The sequence below is a fragment of the Rana temporaria genome, chromosome 1 (assembly GCF_905171775.1).
Source record: "Rana temporaria chromosome 1, aRanTem1.1, whole genome shotgun sequence".
Classification (NCBI taxonomy): Eukaryota; Metazoa; Chordata; class Amphibia; order Anura; family Ranidae; genus Rana; species Rana temporaria.
This window is the reverse complement of record NC_053489.1, coordinates 639,717,052-639,736,031: the sequence shown is the minus strand read 5'-3', so window position 1 is coordinate 639,736,031 and position 18,980 is coordinate 639,717,052. Positions and strand designations below refer to the sequence as shown.

The 18,980-nt window shown below is 45.0% G+C and overlaps 1 protein-coding gene across 1 annotated transcript; it reads left to right on the top strand.

The window, feature by feature from the left end:
• The first annotated feature begins 434 nt into the window (after positions 1–434).
• LOC120924474 (fatty acid-binding protein 1, liver-like) lies at positions 435–18,834 on the top strand. Its single transcript, XM_040335461.1, has 4 exons — positions 435–611; positions 10,272–10,444; positions 12,791–12,880; positions 18,733–18,834. Exons 1-4 carry the CDS (start codon positions 545–547, stop codon positions 18,784–18,786), a joined length of 384 nt encoding a protein of 127 aa, XP_040191395.1. The 5' UTR covers positions 435–544; the 3' UTR covers positions 18,787–18,834.
• The last annotated feature ends 146 nt before the right edge of the window (positions 18,835–18,980 follow it).

Genomic DNA, 18,980 nt, shown 5'->3' with positions numbered 1-18,980 from the left:
GGGGGCCCCATAATCTTCTATTGCCCGGGGGCCCCATGAGTTGTCAGTCCGCCCCTGCATGTTTGTTATTTAAAAAAAACAACCTTTGCAACCCCTTTAAACCCCATAGTGAAAAGCTTATTGCTATTACCACATGGCTTGTATGCATTAGAAAATTTTGTTAGGTACACATTTTTTCTTTTCTTTTTAATGCCATTGACCATGACTGGTTTGTCAGTTCTCTTTTGTGTCTATATACTGGTCATAGGAAACGCCCTGTATTGAATGCATAGCGTCTATGCTTTATGCTTCTATACTGTGCAGGTGTGCAAGTGACGATCTAACCATTTTTACCACAAGAAGTGATGGCATTGTGCTTAGCATAACAAATGCACTGCAAGGCAGTAGCTGAAATTGAACCTCATTGTAAAGCAGATTGTAAAGAAGATTACGTCACCTAATTGCTGATCATAGAGATTACATAAAGGAGAAGCAAAGGAAGAGGCGACACATTCTCTCTTTGACTTTCCATAGGAGCAGAAGATCACCAACCCTTCCTTCTAAGATGGCTTTTACAGGAACCTATGAGCTTCAGTCCCAGGAGAACTTTGAGGCTTTCATGAAAGCCGTTGGTAATAATGTTTAACTTTATCTCAATGATTATTTATACATTTTCATATAAGAAATACAATAGAGGGCAAGGCATGGGCTTAAATTTTGTGGACGTTTGCTAGCTTCAGTTTTCTTGTATGTTTGGTTGAAGTTATTTTTTTATGCATTTGTGGTTGTTTTTTTTGTTTTTTTTTCATGAAAAATCAGGGAAATTCAATGGGGAGTATTGTTAAATCGTTAACATGGCTTTTTGGTGTTCTTTAACAATACTCCCCATTGAATTTCCCTGATTTTTCATAAAAAAAATAAAAAAACACTAATGCAAATGCATAAAACAATTGTTGTACAATTTTTAGTGTCATGGGTTTGCCACTAAAGATGGAGCATGTTACAGGTCAACTAAATGAAGAATACAGTTTTTCTTGCACTTTGTCCTGGGATGCAATTTGCATCGGAGTTAGGGTTGCCACCTCATCCCTTTAAAACAGAACACATAGTAATTACACAGGTTCTGAGGCTAATTTAATGCAGATAAGGCACCAAGTGAGTTTGATTACCACCTTAATCAGCCACAGAACCTGTGTAATTACTATGTGTTCTGTTTTAAAGGGATGAGGTGGCAACCCTAATCGGAGTAGGGTTGCTACATCATCCCTTTAATCCAGGACACACATTAATTACACAGGTTCTGTGGCTGATTAAGGTGATAATTAAACTCACTTGGTGCCTTATCTGCATTAAATCAGCCTCAGAACCTGTGTAATCCATATGTGTTCGGGTTTAAAGGGAGGTGGCAATTCTAGAATGGTCAGCTTTAAGGACATGAGCATTTTTTTTGGCCCCAGTTGTGACCAGTTGGTGGATTGCGTGTTTTCCAGGCACAACTGGGGCCAAAAAAAAATGCTCATGTCCCTAAAGCTGACCATATTAGGGTTGCCACCTCATCCCTTTAAACCTGAACACATATGGATTACACAGGTTCTGAGGCTGATTTAATGCAGATAAGGCATAAGGCAAGTGTGTTTAATTACCACCTTAATCAGCCACAAAACCTGTGTAATTAATATGTGTTCGGGTTTAAAGGGATGGAGTGGCAACCCTAGACCATACACTATACATTGTTCTTGTACAATAATTTCTATTTCTTTTCTTTAGATTTACCAAAACCATATAATGAGGTCACACCTAAACACTTTCCAATTTGCATGCAATCAGGCAGGCCCTTGCACTACATAGTTGATGGTACATCTGAAGGAAATTGAACAAGAACATTTTATAATGTATGACCAGCTTTTAGAAGCTCTGGTAAGTTTTCTGAGTTTTGAGCGACAACACATCAACAGGCACAATAGAATGGAAATCTGGTGTTGATCAATTAAGCCCTTTTGTTAACCTGCTTCAAATTACTCAGGTGTGCACAGGGGGCTAATTGTAGAGAAGAATGTGTTTATTGGGCACCATTCAACCCTTGGCTGAGTCTATAGAAAACGAAAGTCTGTCAGGCTGGGTTCACACCTAATGCAGGTTTTTCCTCATCCAATTCCCATAGCAGGAGATTGTGACCGGCTCTCTATGGAGGCGGTTCACAAATCTCCGCAGCGGCTCCGATGTAGGGTTGCCTCATCATCCCTTCAATCCAGGACACATATTAAATTACAAAGGTTCTGAGGCTGATGCAATGCAGATAAGGCACCGAGTGAGTTTAGTTACCACCTTAATCAGCCCCAGTACCTGTGTGATTAATGTGTGTCCTGGATTAAAGGGATGATGTGGAAACCCTACTCCGATGTGGATTGCATCCCAGGACAAAGTGCAAGAAAATGTGTATTCTTCATTTAGTTGACCTGTTACGTGCTCGATCTTTAGTGGCAAACCCGTGAATCCAAACATTGTACAACAGGCACATTCTGTGCCGATTTAAATATCATTGGAGGCCACTCCACCAACTGATTGCCAGACAGCGGGGTTCTTGACTATATTCCTGATTTCAACATGCCTCATTTATGTTCAATGGGTGAGGGCTGGGTAATCTGGTATGGGTTTTTTTTTTTCTAATTTTTAACATGTCTTAATATGTCTACTCCTATAGATTATAGTAGGACTATATTGGCTGGGGCACTTTGATAACGGAAAATTGAATACCCACCTTTCCGTAATTTTCCTTTCCTGGTGCCTACCCATGGCAGCATACCAATGGTTGGATGCTCCGCCCTCGTCCAACCCACAGGACCACTTAAACTCTATAAAAAAGCTGTTCCCCCGTCAGGCATTCTTGTAACTAGTCTTCAGAACTTCAAGGATTATAGAAGGGAGGGTGTATGCTGCAATGGGTAGGCACCAGGAAAGGAAAATTACGGAAAGGTGAGTATTCAATTTTCCATTTTCCTGGTGCCTCCATGGCAGCATACCAATGGTAAAACACTTGCTTAAAGGGAGGGTACTGCAAGAAGAATTTGAATGAGATTACAGAACTGATAGTTGTAAGGTCTTTCTCCCAAAATTCCGGGAAGTAAGGACCGCTGGATCTAAGCTATAGTGCGTCACAAAGGCGTTGAAGGAAGACCAACTAGCCGCCCGACAAATTGTTTCAGGGGAGACAAGAAAGGTGAAAAAAGAGACCCTGCTCATATGTAAAAGGTGAGACATGCCGCTAATGGAAAAAGAGAGGAGGATAGCAAAGCTCCTGGATCCCTTAACTGGCCCCAAAAAGATCCACAGAAAAACGGGCTCCCATACTTATCTGGCGCCTTTAGCAGCCCAAGTTATGGGACTCCGTACTGCAGGAGAGCATGAGCCTGCAATGGTCGCACCATATGATGGTGAGGTAGGGCTGATCTATTATCCTGCAGGAATGAGGACAGAAAAAATAATGCCTGAGGGGGGAACAGCTCTTTTTTTATAGGGTTTAAGTGGCCCTGTGGGTTGGACGAGGGCAGAGCATCCAACCATTGGTATGCTGCAATGGAGGCACCAGGAAAGTAGTGTGTAGCATCTTAGCATGTACCTATCATCTCTTTATTACATTAGAAACCAGTTAGCCCAATATCTGGTTTTGGGTACAGTGGACGAAGAGTAAAGCTGGCCATACATTATACAATTTTTCTTATTCAGTTTTCTTTTGATTTTGTCTTCAACCATGTAGTGCAAGGGCCTGCCTGGTTGCATACAAATTGAAAGCTTTTAGGTTTGACCTCATATTATATGGCTTTGGTAAATCTATAGCAGTGGCAGCTGGTGGTCAATATTCTGGGGGGGGGGGAAAGACCTGGCCCCCTCACTTTACTTGCACACCCCCAAAGACTTCCGGCGAGGGTGGGCTCGGGGCGCAGAGCCTCCGGCTCTAATCACGTGCTTCACAACAAACAAAAAAAAAACATTGAAATCCATGTGTCCGGCGCTCCTGTATGGAGATTAGGGGCCGTGCGCATGGATTGAGGGACCAGTGCCCCTGCACCCCTGGTTGACAGGCCACCACTGATCTAAAGAAAAATTGTATAATGTATGACAAGCCCTAAAAATTCTGTCCAAAAAAATAAAATAATAATTATGTGCAACTGCTTCAGGTAGATTCTCATTAAACCCAGCTCCAGTAATTTTTTTAAAATGATCCCTTGCATTGGGGTCTAATTAAAGGAGTTGTAAAATGTCAAGGTTTTTCACCTTAATGTATTCTATGCATTAAGATGAAAAACTTTCTTTGCTGCAGCTGCCCCCCAGAGCCCCTCTTTTTCTTACCTGAGCCAGATGCAATCCAGCGATGTGCACAAGCCATTGGCTCCCGCTGCTGTCAATTAAATCCAGCGACACAGGAGTGGGGGGGTGGGTCTGAGTCCCTCTGTCTGTCAACGTATGCAGCAGCGGGACTCGGGAGCAAGCCCGCATGGTTGCCCCCAGGGAAAGCAGCTCTCTGTGGGGGCGCCCGATGAAGGGGAGGAGCCAGGAGCACCAACGGGGCACCGCAGAAGAGGAGGATCTGGGCTTCTGTGTGTCTGTGCAAAACCCTTACACAGAGCAGGTAGGTATAAACATGAGACTGCAGGAGTGTAGAGTAGCAGATGATTCAGGGACTTGTCTAGCAGTGTGAGGGAGCAGAGTATTGGGGAAGTAAGTCCCTCTAGTCCTGAATGAGCAATAAACTCTTGCAGTGCCCCCCAGTCCCACTGCTAGGGATCATTTTAACGTGTCCTGGAGTTGGGCTTCAATTTCCCTGTAACCGCACAACAAGTAATGAGGGGAATGGGGGGTCAGATAGACATAAAGTGGCTGATTGAACCTATGCTGCCAACATGTTTGACTATACCTGGGGTGGAGTGTCCATAGTTCTAATCCATCTTGCTTTGAGTCCCCATTCACATCGACACGATTTGCATGCCTAATCGCAGCCTATTGCCAGCAACGGCACTGTCCCAATTGGCGCCACACCGATTTACAAAAGTAGTTTCTGCACTATATTTGGCGACTTTTTGGGGCGATTTCAATAGACATCTGTGCATGAACCTGCACAGATGTCTTTCAAATCGTCCCAGAACTGGCACTGAAATGTGGCTTCTAAACCAACGTTCATTGTGACTAATCTGCCGTTATTGGATCGCAGTTACCTGTAGTTTTTCATTTCTGAAAGATTACTCCATAAGATCATTGCATAAGCTACTTAAACAGACTGATCTTAATGAACTGCATGGTATCCAATAACATAAAAGCAGAACATAGGTACGTGAGGTTAATATGTGTATGTGTGTAATAGTACTTCTATTTGCAAGAAATTGAGATTGAAAGGATATGCATGGCACTAAGCCAATACAGAAGCCAATTATCTGTATATCTGCTGGTTTGTTACATTTGCACAACCAATTACATGCTATAAGAATCCGATGTTATGGAAAGAACTAAGCCATCTTCCTTTCACACAGGCATTCTGGCTGTTCATTTTCAACCCATGAATACAAATACACAGGTCAAAACCAGACTGCAATTTATCCCTATGAATGACCATATGCAGGTGGACTTGCGCCCGCCTATATCTGCCCACATCAGGACCTGTTCAAGTCCCCTAGTCCAAGCGCAAAAACGTTGCAACCAAGTCCCCTTTACTGACGTGCAGTGTTAATTTTGATGTCAAAATGTCATTCGTTTTAGTCAGTCTTTTGACTAAAATTACATTTTTTAGTCGACTAAAACCTGCAGTACATTTTAGTCTACAAAAATTGAATGGGTTTAGTTAACTTGTAATGCATTATTTTACGCATTTCTCTAAGGCCCCGTACACACGACCAAACATGTATGCTGAAACTGGTCCGCGGGCCAGTTTCAGCATACATGTTCGGTCGTGTGTAGGCGCGAGCGGGCCGAATTCCAGCAAACATTTGCCCGCCGGGCCTTTTCCCAGCGGGCAAATATTCCTGGACGAGTTTTAAAACCGTCCGCTGGAATCCTGCCCGCTCGGACATGTACGGTCGTCAGTACAGACCTACCGTACATGTCCAGGCGCCCGCCGTCCCTCGCATGCGTCGAATGACTTCGACGCATGCGTGGAAGCCTTTAAATGGCAGGCCCGCCCACGTCTCCGCGTCATCGCCGCGTCATCTTTGCGGCGATGACGCGGACACGCCCCGCGTATTGTTTACGCGCGGACTTCTGTACGATGGTTAGTACAACCATCGTACAGAAGCCCTCTGGCAGACATGTACGGTGAAAACGGTCCGACGGACCGCTTTCATCGTACATGTTTGCTCGTGTGTACCGGGCCTTAGAATTTCCAAACTCATTATTCACTCAATACTACAGGTTTAGTCATTGTGAGATATATATATATATATATATATATATATATATATATATATATATATATATAAAACCAGTGTTAATTTTGACAATCGCTTCAAATTTTGATTTGGCTTTAATCATCTTTTGACTAAAATGCCATTTTACCGTATTTATCGGCGTATACCGCGCACTATTTTGCCCTGAAAATCAGGGCAAAATCGTGGGTGCGCGGTATACGCCGATACCCGCTTTCCCGCGCAGAATTTGAATACTGCGCCGGCATATACCGAGCGCAGTACACTTTTGTATCTTCGGGCAGTTTCGGCGCCTCTCGCGCTGACGTCCTGGACGTACAGGACGTCAGCGCGAGAGTAGCCGAGCCTGCCCGACGATACACAAGTGTACTGCGCTCGGTATATGTCGGCGCAGTATTCAAACTCGGCGCGGGAAACGAGCGGGGAGGACGCGAGGACGCCGCAGAAGGACGCCGAACCCGACGAAGATGACACCCGAAGCCACAGACGGACGCCGGACCCGACGAGGCCGCCGATGGACGCCGCGGAAGACACCAAAACTGTAAGTACAAAAAATCTTTTTTTCACAGGAATCCGGGTCAAGTTTAGGGGTGCGCGCTATACGCGGGAGCGCGCTATACCCCGGTAAATACGGTAGTTAAATTTTAGTCATCTGACTTGTGTTGGTTGAATTTTAGTCATCTAAAATCTCCAGTACACTTTTAAGCCTTGTACACACGATCGGATTTTCAAACGGGAATTGTGTGTTGACAGCCTGTTGGCGAAAAATCCGACCATTTGTGTGCTCCATCGGACAATTGTCGGATTTTCCGCAGACAAATGTTTTATGGCAGGCTTTAAAATTTCCCGTGGACAACGGTCTGTTGTCGGATTTTCTTTGGACTTGGACAAAGGGAGAGGGTGAATCTCCCTAATGGGGGCACAGACCGCAATAAAGCCTAACAGGGGTTCTAATCAATCTCCACGCTATCCTAAACTAAAAAAAGGCTTGCCTTCAGTTATACTTTAAGAATTGCCAAACTCCTTCTATACTCCTGGATTAAAAATCACATCTGTTTATGGTATTAAGATTTGAACATGCACTAAAGACATCGATTTAGTCATTGTGATAGATAACCACTGTTAATTTTGACATCAAAATTCAATTTAGTTTTAGTCATAGTATTTTCATTGGTCTAGAATACCCTACTGAAATGGGATGAATGGTGCCCATGTGAAAAGAGCCTTAGGCTTAGCCACACAGACCTGTGATTATACTGTATGTATACTGTAGGACATTTCATAAACCGTAAATGAATGTAATGGTTTTTAACTGGTAAAATGCATACCGTGTGTGTTTTTTTTTAGGTGCGTTTAGTTTAGAGTACCGTATTTGCCGGCGTATAAGACAACTCGGCATACAGGGAATTATTAGGCAAATGAGTATTTTGACCACATCATCCTCTTTATGCATGTTGTCTTACTCCAAGCTGTATAGGCTCGAAAGCCTACTACCAATTAAGCATATTAGGTGATGTGCATCTCTGTAATGAGAAGGGGTGTGGTCTAATGACATCAACACCCTATATCAGGTGTGCATAATTATTAGTCAACTTCCTTTCCTTTGGCAAAATGGGTCAAAAGAAGGACTTGACAGGCTCAGAAAAGTCAAAAATAGTGAGATATCTTGCAGAGGGATGCAGCACTCTTAAAATTGCAAAGCTTCTGAAGCGTGATCATCGAACAATCAAGCGTTTCATTCAAAATAGTCAACAGGGTCGCAAGAAGCGTGTGGAAAAACCAAGGCGCAAAATAACTGCCCATGAACTGAGAAAAGTCAAGCGTGCAGCTGCCAAGATGCCACTTGCCACCAGTTTGGCCATATTTCAGAGCTGCAACATCACTGGAGTGCCCAAAAGCACAAGGTGTGCAATACTCAGAGACATGGCCAAGGTAAGAAAGGCTGAAAGACGACCACCACTGAACAAGACACACAAGCTGAAACGTCAAGACTGGGCCAAGAAATATCTCAAGACTGATTTTTCTAAGGTTTTATGGACTGATGAAATGAGAGTGAGTCTTGATGGGCCAGATGGATGGGCCCGTGGCTGGATTGGTAAAGGGCAGAGAGCTCCAGTCCGACTCAGACGCCAGCAAGGTGGAGGTGGAGTACTGGTTTGGGCTGGTATCATCAAAGATGAGCTTGTGGGGCCTTTTCGGGTTGAGGATGGAGTCAAGCTCAACTCCCAGTCCTACTGCCAGTTTCTGGAAGACACCTTCTTCGAGCAGTGGTACAGGAAGAAGTCTGCATCCTTCAAGAAAAACATGATTTTCATGCAGGACAATGCTCCATCACACGCGCCCAAGTACTCCACAGCGTGGCTGGCAAGAAAGGGTATAAAAGAAGAAAAACTAATGACATGGCCTCCTTGTTCACCTGATCTGAACCCCATTGAGAACCTGTGGTCCATCATTAAATGTGAGATTTACAAGGAGGGAAAACAGTACACCTCTCTGAACAGTGTCTGGGAGGCTGCGGTTGCTGCTGCACGCAATGTTGATGGTGAACAGATCAAAACACTGACAGAATCCATGGATGGCAGGCTTTTGAGTGTCCTTGCAAAGAAAGGTGGCTATATTGGTCACTGATTTGTTTTTGTTTTGTTTTTGAATGTCAGAAATGTATATTTGTGAATGTTGAGATGTTATATTGGTTTCACTGGTAAAAATAAATAATTGAAATGGGTATATATTTTTTTTTGTTAAGTTGCCTAATAATTATGCACAGTAATAGTCACCTGCACACACAGATATCCCCCTAAAATAGCTAAAACTAAAAACAAACTAAAAACTACTTCCAAAAATATTCAGCTTTGATATTAATGAGTTTTTTGGGTTCATTGAGAACATGGTTGTTGTTCAATAATAAAATGAATCCTCAAAAATACAACTTGCCTAATAATTCTGCACTCCCTGTATAAGACGACCCCCTAATACACTGCAAGAAACAGTGGTTTTATGGTCTACTCACCGTATTAGATGACCCCCACCGCCGCCGCCGCCGGGTGCTTTGTAATGCTGTATGGAATGCCTTTTCAAAACGAAAATGCCCGCCGCCGCCGGGTGCTGTATGTAGTCTGTATATGCGCCGCTCAGCCAATCCCGATGCACTGTGTTGATGACAGAGCATGCTAAGCCTGCTTGGATTGGCAGAGGTTATTACTCCAATACAAGCAGGCTTAGCATGCTCTGTCATCAACAGAGTGCATCGGGATTGGCTGAGCGGCACAATATACAGAATACAGACTTACAGAGCGCCTGGCGGGCTGAAATCGAGTGAGCAGCTGCTCTACCCGGCGTATAAGACGACCCCCGGTTTTTGGCTGTGAAATTCGGGTGTAAAAAGTCGTCTTATACGCTGGAAAATACGGTAGATAGAATTCTGCATCCAGGGGCAGATTAAATACTCTTAAACAGGGGTTTCAAACTGGCGTCCCTCCAGCTGTTGCGAATTTACCATGAGGCATTGCAAGGCTGACAGTTATAAGCATGACTCCCTTAGGCAGAGGCATGATGGGACTTGTAGTTGCGCAACAGCTGGAGGGCCGCCAGTTTGAGACCCCTGCCCTAAACACATGAGCATTCAGGCCTCGAGGTGTTGAGCCCCAGTGCATGAGGCTCCAGCGTTTAGGTACGGATGGAGGTAGAAGGGCACCGTCCAGCCATTACTGCAGCCTATAAAAGGCTTTAAGAGGCTGATATCTGCTGGGACTGCATGGTGTACCTAATGGTACCTACATTTAGGATATAATGAAGGTGCTGAGAGGTATGAATGGTCAGCGTGGTCATCCACATCTGTAGACCAGTTTGTCTGAAGAACACGGGATCTCTGTTTTTCTGCAGGTCTTCCTGAAGAGTTGATCCAGAAAGGAAAAGATGTGAAGAGCGTGACAGTAATTAAGCAGACCGGGAATCACTTTGAGATCACAGTGACCACAGGACCCAAAGTCCTACATAATGACTTCAATATTGGCGAGGAGACCGAGGTAGAAACGCCCTCCGGTGAGAAGATTAAGGTATGGATGTGAAGCTGTATTCAAAAGTTATACTTCATTCTGCTTATATTTCATTGTTTTGGCAAATCTAATGCTGACCATATATAAAATCTGATTGTACAATCTTCTTTCGATCTAATATCAGCTATGTAGTGCCTGATTGGATAAAAATGCAATGAACTGTTTAGATTTGTCCTCATATTGCATAGTTTTGTTGAAGTAGAACTATAGCCGAAACGTTGTTGTTTTTTTCCCCATTTTGGATAGCATTGGATAAGCCCTGTCGGTTTATTTTTTGTCCTGTATGGAAGATTTACCTTCCCATCCCATAGACAAACAGGAAGTGAGAGGAAATCCACATTACCGTATTTATCGGCGTATACCGTATTTAACATCGTTTTTTGTCTTCTAAAAAACGACCCAAAAAAAAATTGAACATGCTTCAATTTTTTATGTCGTTTTTCAAAATGTCGTTTTTTGTGTCATAAAAAATGACCGTGTGTGGGCTAAAACTACGTTTTTAAACCCATGCATGCTCAGAAGCAAGTTATGACGCAAGCTTGAATGGAACAGAGTGCCGTCGTAGGTGCTGTACGTAACTGCGCTTTGCTAGAGCTTTTTGAAAAAACGATGGTGTGTAGGCAACGTCGTTTTTTAAAATGAAGTTTGAAAAACGTCGTTTTTTTTCATGATAAAAAACAAAGTTTTTTTCTAAGACAAAAAACGACCGTGTGTACGCGGCATAACAAACTTAGATAAGAAACAAAACTAGCTTGTGGTTTACATGTATTTTGAGAAACAAAACTAGCTTCTTAAAGTGGGAGTTCACCCGAAAAAAAAAAATTTAAGATTAGATTCATGCTCATTTTGTCTAGGGGAATCGGGTAGTTTTTCTAAAATCCGAGCAGTACTTACCGTTTTAGAGAGCGATCTTCTCCGCCGCTTCCGGGTATGGTCTTCGGGAGCGGGCGTTCCTACTTGATTGACAGTCTTCCGACAGTCGCATCTATCGCGTCACGAGTAGCCGAAAGTCGGTGCGGCTCTATACGGCGCCTGCGCACCGACGTTCGGCTACTTTCGGAAAATCGTGACGCGATGTATGCGACCGTCGGAAGCCTGTCGGAAGCCTGTCAATCAAGTAGGAATGCCCAGTCCCGCAGCCCATACCCAGAAGCGGCGGAGAAGATGTATCTCTAAAACGGTAAGTACAGCTTCGATTGTAAAAAAAACACCCGATTCCCCTAGACAAACCGAGCCTTAGGCCCCATACACACGATAGAATCCATCCGCAGATAAATCCCAGCAAATGGGTTTCTGCGGATAAATCCTATGGTGTGTACACGCCAGCGGATCTGTTTCCGCGGATATATCTCCCCTGGGATGGATTCCAGCAGATCGGATATTTGCTGACATGCACAACAAATCCATCTGCTGGAATCCATTCCAACGGATGGATCCGCTCGTCTGTACAGACTCACCGGATCCATCCGTCCAAAGGGATTCCCCGCACGCGTCGTAATGATTTGACGCATGCGTGGAATTCTTTATATGACAGCGTCGCGCCCGTCGCCGCGTCATAATCGCGGCGACGGCGCGACACGTCATCGCCAGAGGATTTCCGCGCGGATTTCAATGCGATGGTGTGTACACTCCATCGCATTGAAATCTGCGGAAATCTTTGAGAGGATTTATCCGTGGAAACGGTCCGCTGGACCGTATCCGCGGATAAATTCTCTCGTGTGTATGGGGCCTAACTCTAATGTTAAAAAAAAAAAGGTTTTCGGGTGAACCTCCACTTTAAGTAATCTTTTGCAAGTAGGCATAAATGATTATAAAATAAGCATCTCATTTTTTCAACAGCTACAAAGCAGTACAGTAATGTACAATAAAAGAGACAAAATTAAAACCCAAATGTTAAATGAAATTGTCTTTGAAGCATGTGTATGGTATATTCCTGTTTGTAGAAAAGGTTTCTAATACCGCCATTACAGAAATTGCAGTCTGTGGTTTAAAAAGCACACTTTATTTTATTTTTAAATGATATTTATACTGGGATAAATATGCAGGCTGCAGTTGATGAAAATGCACATTGCCTGGTCACCATGTTTATCCAATGACTTCAATGCTTTCTGTATCCTTGACCTGGACAAGGTACACAGATGGGGAGATCTTATTACTACTCTTCCTGATCTCTATGCTTGTTCTGATGTCAGTAAGTATTGCAGCCAGAAAACTAGCATTTCCAGACACTGCCTCCACATTTCTCCCATCATGTGTTTACATCTATTTATTGTCATTTTTACAAATATTTTATTTATATAAAACATAAATATTAGTTGACATTCTCTATTATCATATTTCTTTCAGTCTACCTTCAATCTAGAGGATGGCAAGCTTGTTATTAAACTGAAAGGAGTGACCTCCACCATCGAAATTTCTGGCGATCTTCTAACCAATGTAAGATTTGTGCAAAGGTCCATACATGTCCTCTAGGCACATATAAAAGATACAAATGCAGCTCTGTAATCATTAATACGTCATTAAGGGTTCATTCAAACCAGTGATTGCGTTAAAATGCAGCTGCTGCGCGGGCGGCCACACCAAGAAGGAGCCAGACGCCTTTTGCTCGGCTTCTGCAGGAGCTGGGGTTAAGAGATGTCTGGAGGCTCGCTCACCCACAGGAGAGATGTTACTCATGCCACTCCGCCTCGCATAGGGGCCTTTCTAGAATTGATCTGGGCCTGGGTAACAGTGAGATGCTTCCCCTGGTTTCGTCCGTAAAGTATGAGGCCAGGACTGTCTCTGACCACTCGCCTCTATGTATTGAGATACTGGCGTCTGGAATCTCTAAGCGCACTTGCTGGAGGCTTAATCCCTTCTGGATGTCGCTGTTCCCAACCCCTGATCCTATTCATACTGAACTAGTGAATTTTGTTAGGGTTAACAGGAATTCCACGGGCCTGGGTGTCCTCTGGGATGCTCTTAAGGCCTTTCTGAGGGGCCAGTTTATTAGATCTATTAACTCCATTAAAACGGGGACGAAGTCTTGGGAACAATTCGTGCTTCGGGAGGCTGAGAGGGCTGAGTCAGCTTATGTGGACTCCCCCTCTGAGCATACCGAAAGGGCATGGAATGAGGGTCAGAATATGGTTAAGCATGTGACTATGACCAGGGCGGAGAATAAAAGATTTTTCCTTCAACAGAAGTACTTTGAGGACGGGGAGGGCACGGGTCATATGCTGGGTATGATGGTGAGAACACAAAGGGGCTTGCCACACATAGTCAATTACTAATGTCTCGGGGTCACTGGTTTCATCCCATGCGGATGTTCTGTTCACATTTAAAGATTTCTATGCTGATGTGTATTCCTCTAAAGTCTCACCTACTACTGAGGAGATTACCTCCTTTTTGGATCAGTGTCACCTCCCGCGTTTGTCGGCCGCAGACGTGGCGCAATTGAATGCGCCGCTCACGACTGATGAAATACTGGAGGCATTGGCGCTCTCCGCTCCTGGGAAGTCTCCGGGCTCAGATGGCTTGCCGGCGGAGGTATATGGGCACTACTCTGAAGGCCTGATACCTCTTTTGAAAGAAGTGTTTGTAGATGCGTTTGATCGGGGATCCCTGCCCCACTCCATGAATGAGGCCATAATAGTTCTCCTATTGAAGCCTGGTAAGGATGCCCAAAGTGCTGACTCCTATAGACCTATATCACTACTGACAACAGACGTTAAACTACTGGCTAGGGTACTGGCCACCAGGCTAGCTAAAGTAATAACTAAACTAATCCATACAGACCAATCAGGTTTCATTCCTTCTCGGTCAACTGCCCTCAACATTAGGCGCCTTTTTCTTAATTTACAGATACCTGCTGATAATGAGAACCAGAGGGCGATCCTGTCATTAGACGCTGCCAAAGCCTTTGACAGCGTCGAATGGCCCTATTTATGGGAGGTCCTGGGACGCTTTGGACTGGGTGACAGTTTTATTAGGTGGGTTCGGCTGCTCTATGCTGCCCCCACGGCCAGGCTTCGAGTGAATGGGGACCTTACGGACCCCTTTCCTCTCTACAGAGGCACAAGGCAGGGGTGTCCTTTATCGCCCCTGCTTTTTGCACTAGCCCTCGAGCCGTTGGCAGCGCAGATACGGTCCTCCCCCGCGATAATTGGTTTTGAGAGAGGTGAACAGATAGAGAAGATTTCTCTTTACGCAGATGATACTTTGTTGTATCTGGGAGATGTGGATACATCTCTTACGGCAGCTATGGAATTGATCCAACGGTTTGGCTCCTTGTCGGGGTTCTCGATAAATTGGGTTAAATCCGTTATTTTACCTGTGGATGGTCCGGTTGCCTCTCTACCGGAGGCGGCGGGGTCATTGAAGGTGGTGGAATCTTTTAAGTACTTGGGGGTTCAGGTGTCAGCTAACCCACAGAAATATTTGGAGGAAAATTTGTTGCCCCTTTTCCAACGCTTACAAATGACCTGTAATACCTGGTGTAAACTCCCGTTATCAGTAATAGGTAGAATAAATTTAATAAAAATGGTGTGGGGCCCCCAACTTCTATATATTATGCATAATTCCCCTCAGTGGATACCTCGTCGTTGGTTCACCCGGATAGATTCCTTGTTTAGATCACTGATTTGGAAAAAAAAGTGGCCCGTATTAGATTGTCCACGTTACAATATGATAAAGATCAGGGAGGAGCGGCTGTCCCTAATCCTAAGTTCTACTTTTTAGCTTCTCAATTGCAGCATCTGTGTGGCATGGGGCGGGCCAATGATAATGACTCAATTGATACTCTATTGCGAGCGGGTTCAGGGAGTGCATCGGTCTTGGCAAATTTGGAGGCGGGTTTTCCGCATCTGCCTCAGGCGGCACCCACCGTGGTCCTCCTTAGGAAGCTGTGGTCTATGGTTAGATCCACCTTGGGTGTCTCGGGATTTCTTGCAGACACTCCTTTGTGGGACAACCTAAACCTGATGGAGGTCTTCAGGCTTGAAGGTTTTCAGGTTTGGAAACTAGCAGGAATTAAGAACATTGCTCAGATATATAGTAACAATGTGCTTAAATCATTTCAGGATTTACAAAATGAATTTGGTCTACCTAGACAACAATTCTATAGGTATCTACAACTCAGACACGCCCTTCAGACCCAGGGGCGGGTGTCAGTTCTCCAATTATCTAGTCACAGGCTTTTAACTGAGGTATTCTCTGGCACGGAAAGAAAGGGTATGATATCCCATGTATACTCCTCCCTATTGTCGTCTGTGCAAAACTCAGCAACTCTGCCATGCAGAAGAGGGTGGACAGAGGATCTGGGGGACATTGATGGCGAGACCTGGGAAACTTGTTTACAGGCTGGCCCTCTCACCTCTGTCTCGCAGTCACACAGGTTGTCTCACCTGTTCCTGCTACACAGGGTTTACCGTACGCCTATTCAACTGTTTCGATGGGGAAGACGGGACTCTTCCTTGTGTCCCAAGCTATGTGAGGGGGAGGGGTCGCTTATTCACCTGATGTGGCGATGCCCTAAGCTACATCGGTTCTGGAGGAGTGTCACAGAGGTTATCTCCTCGGTGTTCCAAGTTAGGGTCCCACTGGACCCCATAGTATGCATACTAGGTGCCGTGGACGAAGAGGTATACCCTCCACCTATTAATATAGCGGTGATCAGGCTCTTATACCTAGCAAGGAAACAGATAGCTAGATTCTGGCTGTCCCCACATGTCCCGACTAAGAAACAATGGATTGATCAGGTAAACCTTATTATTGTGAGAGAACATTATACATATCAGCATAGAAATGCCCCCAAGAAATTTAACTCCATTTGGCAGCCCTGGCTGGAAACGCCTGGACTAGCACCTCCGAGATTGGTTATGGCCCGGCTGTTGCAGATGTAGTCGATACTGTCTTCCTGAAGTACAAAACATAAAATGATAAACTATGTCTGACTAAGTCAAAGAATGTATAAAATCTAGACCATGATTGAGGCACGCGCCTGTGGGGATTATATAATGTGGTCAGGAGAATCTACTTAAGGTTGGGTAAGGACTCTGAATGCTTAAGCAGACTGTGGAATGCAGACTTTCAGTTTTGGCCCGTTGGCCGAGTGTGTGTTAGTGTTGGGGGGAGAGGCGGTTTCTCACCTGCCCGGCATGGTTCAAACTCCTTTAATGGCGGAATCTGGTTTAGGTAACCTCCCGGTGCCTCTGTTCTGGCATGCGTACAGTATAAGTCTTTTTGTAATAATTCTATTTTGTAACGTTTTTTGTATGCTGACATATATTTCTGTACCGTACTTATATTTTTGGCACAATAAACCATTTTACTGATTTAAAAAAAAAAAATGCAGCTGCTGATGTGTGGTGGGATGACAACAGTGTCAATATGCCAACTGTGGTGTACTGCGCTGATCACTTTTTGTAAGGGGAAAAAAATAAAAATAAACTTTATTGAAATTTCACAATGACATATAATTACAACGGAGTTACACACACTGCCCCCCCCCCCAAAAAAAAAGTCAGCAGCTACAAATACTGTAGCTGCTGAGTTTTACTATTGGGTACCCAGGCTGATTCTTGAATCAGCTCTCGGGTACTGCCACCGCCATCTTGACTAAAGGGAAACCAGCAGAGAAGCCTTGCAGCTTCCCAGCCGTCTTCCTACTGCGCATGCTCAAATTGCGCTGCGCTTTCCTAATGGGATGGCTGTGGGGGGGCGCGGAAGAGGGGTTGAACTAGAACTACCTGCTCACTTAGCCATGACAAACTGAGCCGGAAGTGGGAGCCGGTAACCGTCAAAACCAGTTTACGCCCCCCCCCCCCCCACCAAAAGGTGCCAAATATGGCAGCAGAGGGAGGGGAGGAGGCAGAAAAGGGTGGAGCTCCACTTTAAGCTCTAGAGTTTTCCATGGGTTGGTGGGGGGGGGGTCCTCAGGGACAACACCACATGAAAGAGTCAGCGGCAGGGCCATCTTTAACAGGGCAATTGGCCCTGGCCCAGTCTGTTGTGGGGCCCAAAGCAGCTGCCTGCAAAGTGTGGCCCTGATGATAGCACAGCAGAGCACACCAGGGACACAGGGGGCGAGGCCGGGATCTCCATTGGCGCTCTGACCTTACCACATGCAGCCTGTATGCTCGGGAGGGAGTGGCTGTAGTAGGAGCTGATATCTGAGTGGGAGTCCAAACCCCTGGACCTCTGAAAGCACATGGTGAGCCTAGCTGGCCAGGGTCCAATTAATATTAAAGATGGCTCTGGTTGGCGGGTGCGGTGGAGGAGTGCTGTATACACCGCTCCCGCACTGCCCCAAAGATGCTGCTTGCAGGACTTTTTTTAATGTCCCGCCAGCGCCGCGCCCGGGTGTGAAGGCACTCGGGCTTTCACACTGGGGCTGCAGAGAGGCGCTTTAAAGACAGTGGCCCGGATTCAGAAACAACTTACGACGGCATAGCTCCAGATACGCCGTCGTAAGTCTGAATGTGCGGCGTCTTATCTTGGCGCCTGATTCAAAGCCAGAATTTGTCCAAGATACGACTGACGTAAGTCTCTTATGCCGTCGTATCTTGGGTGCATATTTACGCTGGCCGCTAGGGGCGCTTCCGTAGAATTACGCGTAGAATATGCAAATGAGCTAGATACACTGATTCAGAAACGTACTTGCACCCGTCGGATTTAGTTACGCCGTTTACGTAAGGCGTCCGTCCGGCGTAAGTTTACCCCTCATAAAGCAGGGGTAAGTCATGTTAAGGTATGGACGTCGGAAACGTCGGAACAGCGTCGTATTTTACATCGTTTGCGTAAGTCGTATGTGAATGGGGCTGGCCGTATGTTACGTTCACATCGACAAAGCATTGAGCCGACGTATCCTAGGGAGTATTTGCGACGTGACTCTGCGCATGCGCCATTTGATCGGCCCCTCATTTACATGGGGGTCACGGCTCATTTCAATACAACACGCCCACTGCCTTGATGATTTGAATTACGCAGGCTTACGCCGGCCCATTTACGCTACGCCGCCGTAACTTAGGGCGCAAGTTCTTTCTGAATACGGTACTCGCCTCTCTAAGTTACGGCGGCATAGCGTATATGAGATGCACTACGCCCGCCTAAAGATACGCGATTCTTTCTGAATCCGGGCCGCTAATTTTAGCGCAAAAGTGCCTGAAAACGCCCCAGTGTGAAAAGGGTCTAAAATAATTCTGTTTGGGCTTGATCAGAAGTAATTGTATGTGGCATCAGTCAGTTTAGAGTATATGTACTTCATTTTTATGACTAATAATGAGCAAACTCTGTATATTGTCTTTCAGGTTCTGACTGTAAAGGACCTCACCTACAAGAGAGTCAGCAAGAGAGTCTCCTAGGAGCCAATGTTTATTTTTACTGTGTAAAATAAAGAGTTCTAAAAAATACCTGTACTTTGGCCATATTTTCAAGAAAATTCCAAACCGTTTTGGGTAGAATAAGGAAAAGAATTTATTGCAGTTTGTTTAATCTTTGGGAATATTATCGCCCCCCCGAATCCCATCTGGACTGAAAGTGCTTTCTTAAATATATT